This window comes from Pocillopora verrucosa, chromosome 3 (assembly GCF_036669915.1).
Source record: "Pocillopora verrucosa isolate sample1 chromosome 3, ASM3666991v2, whole genome shotgun sequence".
NCBI classification, from domain to species: domain Eukaryota; kingdom Metazoa; phylum Cnidaria; class Anthozoa; order Scleractinia; family Pocilloporidae; genus Pocillopora; species Pocillopora verrucosa.
In genome coordinates, this window is record NC_089314.1 from 7,617,898 (window position 1) to 7,627,277 (window position 9,380).

The 9,380-nt window shown below is 38.2% G+C and overlaps 1 protein-coding gene across 1 annotated transcript; it reads right to left on the bottom strand.

Moving 5' to 3' along the window:
- Positions 1-5,273: 5,273 nt before the first annotated feature.
- Positions 5,274-6,620, bottom strand: LOC131793389 (histamine N-methyltransferase A-like). Its single transcript, XM_059110799.2, has one exon. It carries the CDS (start codon positions 6,501-6,503, stop codon positions 5,610-5,612), a length of 894 nt encoding a protein of 297 aa, XP_058966782.2. The 5' UTR covers positions 6,504-6,620; the 3' UTR covers positions 5,274-5,609.
- Between the last annotated feature and the right edge of the window lie 2,760 nt (positions 6,621-9,380).

Below are 9,380 nucleotides of genomic sequence, written 5' to 3' on the forward strand. Positions count from 1 at the left end.
AACTCAATCGAAAACAAATAAGTAGGGGGCAGAGGGGACGGTGTGGGAGGTAATGGACTTTTTGAAATAGCGGGTTGCTTTTCAACAGTGAAGGATATATACATTTTTATTTTGACTAGGAAGGAATGAATAACAAGATAAGCTCTATTTAATACAGTCAAATAAATAACAATACAACCCATACTGTAGATTTTTGTTTAGTAGGAGGAGAGAGGAGTGGGCTTATTAGGGACTAGACATTTTAGTCAGGAAGCCTGGATAGATAGGGGGTACCTAAAGAGCAGTTGTGGCATTGAGCTCGCATGAATACTGGAGTGCGGCCATTAAAAACCTCACGTCAGTGCCATTTAAGGAATGTAAGCTTCATTCCTTGATTGTATTTTGAATTTAAAATTTTTAAGTAATCATACATGATACTTGTTATGAACAGAAACATCAAGGACACTTAATATTTTTGAAAGTTTGGCAAAAGGAAAAATTGCATTTCAATCAAGGATTAAAGTATGTCTTAATTCTTAACTGATTGTCATCTCTCAAATAATAGCTGGTCTGGTTGACCATTTTTTAGGTTTGTGACGAGTAATATCAATCAAATATGCTGAATCTGCCTGGTGTTGCAAAATGGTGACTGGTTTCAGGCAACATTGTTTGGAGGAGGGGGGGGAAGGTGGGACTTGCAAGAAACTTATTAAGGAGTTTATTTCAAGCTTTATTTTTTACTTTGTTAAGTGTAAGGTTTTCAACCACCTAGTAAGGAGAGAGCGGGGTGCTGAGTACTTTGGCCACAAGTTGTAGCTTCTTGAATGTCAGGTTTTTCCAAATTGTGGAAATTCCATACAAGTTGCAGATTACAAATGAGAGGTTTTTAGTCAATGCTCCTGGATCATTGTGAGTGACCACATTATTTTTACTAAGCATTTTTTGGCTTTGTGATAAACATTGACTCAGTCCAAAGTAAAATAAGATATGCTTAAGGATGTATTAAGAATATGAAGTATCAATGCTTGGTTCAGGCTCCAGAGACAAGTGTCAAAAAATTTTTTTGACAAATTATACATAAGTAGACAAGACAGATTTTACTGACAATTTTCATGCATTTGAATGTATGGCTTCTAAACTGAAAGTAGGTTTGAGTATGTCAGGTTTTTTCAAAATGTAGAATCTTTATGCAAGGTTTGGGTTGTGGGTGACAGAGTTTTAGTCAGATCTTAATGCTCCTGGATCATTACAAGTGACCACATTTCTGTTACATTTACACTTTTTAACTTTGTGATAATGTTGTTTCCTTTGAAAGTGGGTATAGACGTAACAAAATCTTCCAATAACATGGACTCTCATTGCTTGGTATAGTCCCAAACTGAACAACTGTTCATATGTAGACTAGTCAGTTGTTACCACAATTTTCCTGTGCTACAATTGTTTAAGTTGAAAGCAGGTTTCAGCCCATCAGGTCTTTTTCAAAATATGTAATCTTAATACATGGTACAGCTTATGAGTGACTGCTTTTTGGTCACTGGGTGAAACCAAATGTTTTGTACATGTATTTCTGTGCCAGCTTTTCTTCCCTCTGCGTTTATTTCATTATCCAAAATAAGGGAAGGCAGCCCTCCCCTAGATCTGCCACAGGGTTTTAAGCACACATCATTTACTTCAAGCACTCTTCTTTTTTAAATTGAGGATCATGTTTCAGAGGAAGACATTTCACTCCCAATGGACAAGTTGGATCACAGAGAGCTAATGGTATCATATGTAGGATAGTGAAAGAAAAAACATTACAATCTGAGTCCCTTGTGAGGATTCAAACCTCATGCAGTCAGCTCAGAGAAAGCAATGCCAGCTGGGTGGAGAGTTTTGTGCGCTCCTCTCAGTGCTTGTTTATTTTCATGTCCCGAGGAGAGGTGCAGTGCAGATTGCCCATACTTTGGTCTTACCCTTTGGTACCTTGGCAATGATATTCTCGTATCTTTTTTATTTTTTGCTCTATGGTTTCTCCTTTTTTTAATTTGATATGTGCACTGAGCTGTTAAATAGGTCTCAAATCTGAAGGCCAGACCCATTTCGGTTGTCAGCTGTAACCACCAGAGGACTGTGTCTGTATTCGAGCAGGGATTTACTTTCTCTTTTCTCCGGCACACTTGACATTCAAAGTCAAAGGAATGCAAAACAACTATAGCCAGATTGGAGAGTATCTGCTTCTTAACTGAACAACATCAAAAAATAGCAGAACTGAATGGTGACTGAAGCTTCCAGAGCTTAACTTGAGAGGGGCCACAAGAACTAATTGTCTATGTTATATCAGTCAAAAATCAATTATCTCTCATACATACCGGTTGTAAGGTTTTAAGAATGTCAAGTTTTTCAGTAAGTGGAATCTCCATGCCTAGCACAGGCTGCAAATGTCAAAATTCGTGTATTGCCTGGCTCCTGGAAGATGTAGATAGATTGTGGAAAGAAAAAATATTTTTGCAAGTTTAACTTTGGTGGACTGGCCACTTAACATAGAGCCTGTAACAGAAACACAGCCAGTGCCAGGCTTCTATGCCAGTGCCTGGGCAAGAAACGTGAGAGTGTACCTGTGTTCATTTGGTCAGTCAGAAGACTGTCACAAATGACAGTGTCTCTAAATTGTAAACATCAAAATATCAAATGTCTATATCCAAATATGGGTATAAACATTTCAACTCTTTCATAATTAATAGGGTAATTTAGTGTTAACAACTGGGTTGAAAATGTAAATTAGCCGTCGTAAAGGGTAAAAAAGCTGACGTTTCGAGCGTTAGCCCTTCGTCAGAGCGACTAATTGTTGTTGACATTAAATCACCTGTCATACTCTCCCACCGACGCAGCACCACAGTTTCTTTAGAAACTTACCCCTTTCTTCTTTCAAGAACAGACTCTCTCATTTATTGTCATTTTTTGTTTGAGACTCTATCTACATACATACCAGTTGTAAGGTTTTAAGAATGTCAAGTTTTCAGTAAGTGGAATCTCAGTGCCTAGCACAGGCTGCAAATGTCAAAATCCATATATTGCCAGACCTCAGGAAGATGTGGATAGGTTATGACCACATTCATTTCTTTAAACCTAGATATTTTGTTCCAATTTATTTTATTTAGTTTTGTTTTTGGAGTTTGGTACAGACTGCAATTGACAACTTTCTGAGTAATTTTTTTGAGACAGTCTTAATCTCTGGTCAGTTTAGTTTCTTTCCTACAAAATTATTGTTCTTTTAATACACTGTGTATGAAGTCTTTTGTGGAACTCTTTTTCTGTCATACAGTTTTTTTATATATTTTTCAAAGTATTGATGTATTGCTAGTGTGTTAAGGAGAGTTGCCTATTGACCAGTCCTTGGAGTAATAGGGTTGGAAACTCCACGTGTTGGGCTTCCAACTGAAACAAAGGCCTCATTTCACTTTTATGTCATAGAATGTAATTATAAACTGTGACTGTACCTTGCCAAGGTCACATTTTGTTCCCTTTAGTACTGGAAAGCATACTACTTGTTTATACAGAATCTACTTGTTCATAAAAGATGGAAGCTGGAACCTCAACTGGAATCTTTTGAGGGAGATCGCAGTTAATCTAATCTAAAAGCTATTTTAATTGTATGAAATGATTGGATATTTACTTAGTAACTAGGTGAACTTTAGAAGTACAGTTGAACATTCTTATTACCACAAAATTTTTAAAGCAATTAGGACTTTCTTCTGTGTAAAGATACTTACTATTTCTAATACGATGCTCCCTTTGCTTTTTGATGCAGGGATGACTGTGAATGCTTGTGTGCGATATTTTTATAAAAACACGTTCCTTGTTATTTGTGCAACAGCAATTGTTTGTTGCCCCTCCAGCTCAAGTTCAGCAGAGGCAAACCTGGAAAATACCCTCTGGAGTGGCGTAAACGATGCTGGCCCCCCTGGATGGAATTTATTTTTGTAGATTTTAATTGGGTTTGCAAAATAAGATTCCTCATGGGCTAAAAACCATCTTACACATGCAAAGTAGTACGTGACATGTTCCTCTCCAAGCTTGATTGAATGTGTAAAATAATACTGGACGATGCCTGGAGATAAAAAAAAACGCGTCTTGAAGGACTTGTCCATTCTTTGCTGGCCAGGATGCTAGTATTTTGGCAGAACGTATTCCTCTTGGTTGCATTTTGCACTCATACGTAGTTGACCAGATTTTAAATGAGCCAAATTTATATGTAGTTTCTACGAGATTACTCTCTTCAATTCGCCTCTCTGGGTACATCACTCTATAGACGGCGGTCAGTAATTTCAAATCATTGGTATCAAAAGAAACGAGCTTGAAGCATGACGAAACGTTAATGCCCCAATTATTCATCCAGTTTATTCCACGTAGTGGCACATTTGTAGCAATATTATAAAATTCGTAGACCGTCGACCAGTCGGAAGGGGAAACATCTTTATCATCTGGGGTTGTACTTTCTTAAGGTGAACAAGATTTAAGAAAATCTCCTTGAAACTCGCTCTCTTTAATCAAGGTAACTAATTTTCATCGTCAGATGAACTTGAAATTTCGTGAAACAAATCACGGGAATTTGAAGTCGCCCCGAAAGTATCTGTCAAGTTCGACTTGTTACGTTTTCGCTCATGCCTTTCGAAAGTTGAACGTGATACGAAGTCATTACAATGAGCGCAGTAAATATATCCTTTCTTGTCATCGCACTCCATGCGTTCTATAAAGGAGATGCGAAAATGAAAACCCGTCGCTTTCAATTCGATATTTCGACAAAATTTGCTGTTGCATATGGGGCAAAATTTGCTATTCCTGGCCAACGCAAGTGTCGGCTAATTTGTAAGGCATTTCTTATTGACAGTTCAGATTTCAATTAGACTATCTTCAGTGCGTCACTTTAAGATGTCAAAACAGCGAGACTCGTTTAATTCTCACCTCAAAGGTAAATTAAATGTATATTAATTAAAAACCCTCTTTTGTGCCAAAAAAGAGAACACTTAAAGGATGCTAAAAGATTTACGTTACTAAAGTTCACCTTATGTTCAATTAAAGATTCATGAAAGGTAACTGCTAGCTTTTGGATATTTCGGTTTACAATTTAAGACGCCTAAAGCTTAAGTCAACCTTTAGGGATGCTTTAGGTTTTGCCTAAAGGCACTGAAATAAGAGCATTCGTCCTGTGAAAATTCAGGCCTGTAAGAGATTTGAACCCATGACCTCGGCGATACCGGTGCAGCACCCTACCAACTGAGCTATCAAGCCAACTTGGAGCTGGTCAATAAGTTGGTTCCAAATAAACCCGTGAAGTATGAAGTTCAAATATATGACTTTCATATATTCTTAGCCGTTTATTCATTCATTCACAGGTTTATTTGCTTAAATAGTGTTCACTACTGCGAGGATCACTTTCATATTCATAACTCATCTGTATTGCAGTGCTCCACAGCATGACGAACAGAGACTAAAATACCACGTGAAGAAAAAAACTTATTAATTACATTTTATTTCATATAATAAGACAAAAACAGGCAAAGAAAAAAACCTCAAATTCCACGATTGGGAGGCCTGTGCATAGACCTTGAGAATAAAGTTGAAATGAAAAACCAAACTATGAAAAGTAACACTTATTTGTAAATTACAACTGCAGTGATTTCCGGTCTGACAAATTTCTTACCACTTTCATCAGTAAAGCACTCTTTCTTCAAAAACTCCATGACCTTGTCATAAACCGTTTTTTCAGCATTAGCACGGAAATTTTCTTGGTGGGTTAGGAAGTCGAGAAGCAAGGCACCATCTGCTGATGCCTCATCAAAACAGCAGCTGATATCGGCATTGTACTGAACGGCCCATAATTCTTCGTACTTCCAGTTGTTTTTTTGAGCAATTTCCACAAGGTCCACCTCGGTGTAAAGCTTGTTCACCGACCCAAGTTCGACATGTTCAACGCCATCCGTGTGAAGTATTTTAGCCAGCTTCGGAAAAAACGATTTTTCTGGTCCAACCGTGCAGAACATGGCTCCACCGTTGGCAAGCAGCTTAAGACAGCTCTTTAAGGAGCTCTCGGCATCCATGTAGTACAGGGCTGCTACGAAATGAATCATGTCGAAGCAGTCTTCGAGTGGAAACGACTCGATGAATTGCTGAAAGGTCTTCTGGTGCCATTCGAAGGAAAAATCGGCCAGACTACCCAATGGCTGCGGCAATGGTGTCACAGATGACTTGAACTCCTGTATGAGGTCACCGCTGGGTTCAGTGATGGTGGTGTGTATCACTGGTTTCTTCATCTGTGACGATACCATGGCTTTTGTTATAGAATTTAGAATTCTCAAGTCTGTTTTCCCGTTTCCACTGCCAACACCAAGAACACGAAAAACGGGAGACGCAAGACTTGAGACGTGACTCATTGTATGAGCTGTAACATCTTCTGCAAAATTTGCCAGGGTTTCCCTCGATGAAGATGTTTTCCAGGATAATTCAAGTGCAGCGAGATAGCGATCTTGTCCTTTGGTTGAAATCATTTTCGCGCACAACTGCCCGACTCCAGTTATAAGGATGATACAAGGTTTATTACGAGAAGGTAACACGAGGAGAGTAAAATCACTTAGATGTCTGTTATTACACAATGAAAAGCACCTGGAAAGAAGATTGCACAAAACCACATAATAGGCTCTTTTCACGACTTAATCACGTGTTTGGGTACCACATAGCAACGCATTGCTGGCTAGCAAGCAAACCAGCGTCCCGTTCATTGTGGTGATCAACTCAAGCGAAACGAACTTTGACTTTTTGGTCGAAAATATCCCAAACACTTGTTGTTTAAGAACTGTTAGGGGAAAAATTCATGTGCGCAGTGTTATTTCAGGTTTTATTTCAATTCGGGTTTTGGTTTCTCTGTTCGTTCTTTGACTCGACTTAATTTTGAGATTCTTTCCGTCGTAGAAACAGATGGAATATTTAAGTAGTTTTCGTTTAACTTCAAAGAGACCTTTTTACGCCCTTTTGTGTCCTTATTCAGATATTGCGATTTGTGTAACAATAGCACCTCACACCAGTTAGTAATTAAGCAAGTACCATGTGCAGTTTTGATGATTGCGGTTTTAGTTTTGTCTCTAGCATGTTGTGTGTTAGAGCGCTCTGCGAATAAAAGTACTTTGGAACCAAAACGCTGTCTCTTCCTTGACGTCCGTACAAGCTCACTCGAAGCAGATCTCCGTGTGCCAGGAAATCGTGACGAGTTCCGTTCTCGCAAGCCGAGTCGTCTCTACCGAGCTATTTTCCCCCGTTTGTACGTTTTCCGAAAATTCTAGTGTAGCGAGCGAAAACCTATCGTCACAGAACGAAAAACGAGATTTATTGTGACTTTTGTTTCATCGTGCTTGAATTCCGCCTGATTTACCTTTGCTCTGGGAGTAAAAGCCAGGCAAAAGCCCAAATATAAGACAAGATATGGCCGCTTCTCCAGGAACGAGTGACAGTGAGTTTCTTTGATATTATAGTCGTATTTCAGTCTTATAAACGTAACGTCGTTCAATACAGAAAACGGTTGGTAAAGTTTCCGCACAGCCCTATACTATTGTAAAACAAATCTGTTTTCCCAACGGAAATGTATTGTTTTTGTCATTGTTTTCTCTGTTCAAGAACTGAATGCATAATGTAGGATGGGGCTGTGCGGAAATTTTACCAAACGGTTTTCAGTTTTAAGAATTATATTTCCTTGAATCCTGAAGATTATGATCTATATTTCCGATTTTTGCGTGTTGAATTCTTTAAAGTTCGTTGAACACAACTAATGTTCACATTCTCGTTCGCCTTCATTTTTGCCGCAACTGAGTGGCCAAATACTCATCTTGGTATTTCGAAATCATAATCTTTTCGCCAACCAGTTGTGGATTCACAAATAAGAATAACATTTTGTTCTGTTTTACAACCTGCCAGAAAGAAAAAACGAGGTTGTGCGTTGCATTGTTGTGTTCCACAATGTAACAGTGACTCCCGTTACAACAGCTCGTTGTCTTTTCATCGTTTTCCAAAGAAAGACGAACAACTCAGAGCAAACTGGGTCGTAAAAATTCGACGAGACATAGGTGAAAACTTTAAGGTAGGTACTAACTACAACTAATAGTAGTAATTGTGAAATTTCATTAAATGTATTGTTGTATTCAATCTGTGTTTCTCTTGGATTACATGCACTTTTATAGCTTAAATATCTTATTTCTTTCTAGCTCACTGAAGGCACCAGGGTCTGCTCTGCACATTTTGTAGATGAAGATTTTCTGCCCCCTGATCGGGCTGGTCGACGGAATTTTAAAAAAGATTCTGTCCCGTCTGTTTTTAATTGGCCAGCTAGAACGACCCAAAGAAGAAAGATTGTACGACATGTTGAAAGGTAATAGTATCAATTGCCAGCAGAACGCTTTGAAAAACGAAAATAGTAATAATAATAATAATAATAATAATAATAATAATAATAACAATAACGTAGTAGTAATAATAATAGAAGAAAATCTCTCTACGAAAAGCCTCATTTTTCTTGTGTGTAGCCAATGAGACACACTGAGGAGTTAACCCTATGTTGCTCCACTTTCCTGTAAACCTAATTTCTTTCTCTGTATGTTTATATCATCTATATGTTCATTAAACTTCTTCCCTTTAGTGAGACACAAACAGACGAGAGTGATGTAGAGCCTGAGCAACCTGAAGCACCATCTCAATTATAGCAAGATTATCAGGCTGCAAGGAGTGAGATTCAAAGCCTAATGGAGCAGCTGAAAATAACTTAGTTGGAAGTGAGCAAAAAGGAGACTGAGATGAAATACTCAAGGAGGCTGCTGCTGCCACAAAGGAGTCATCAGAGGCAAAAAATTCAAGAATTAGAGACAAATCTTATGATTAGTCGGTTTGGCATGGAAAGGTTCTCTAAAGATAATACTCTTGTGAGATTTTACAAAGGTTTTCCAACCTATGATCACTATAAGTTATTTTTTGAACTTGTTAAACCAACAGCAGAAACAATGGTTTATGTGTATGCTTCAAAAATAGGTACAAACAGGCCAGGAGTACGCAAAATGCAGCTGAAAGATGAGCTTTTTTTATTTTGTGTTCGATTGAAGCTTGGTTTATTTGGACTGGACCTTGCCCAGCGTTTTGGTTTACATGTTTCCAGTGTGAGTAGAAAAATACCAACTTGGGCCAATTTTTTGTACTTCTTTCTTGGCAATCAGCCAATATGGCCAACTAGAGAGTGCATTAATAAACTTATGCCAGATAGCTTCAAAGAGCTCTATCCGTTAACACGTGTCATCATAGACTGCACTGAAATCTATGTCCAAACCCCTTCTTCATTGTTGTTACAATCTCAGCTGTATTCATCGTATAAGTCTAACACTACTTTAAAA

Coding starts and splice junctions, on each gene's coding strand:
- LOC131793389 (XM_059110799.2), bottom strand. CDS start 6,503: ATGATTTCAACCAAAGGACAAGATCGCTATCTCGCTGCACTTGAATTA.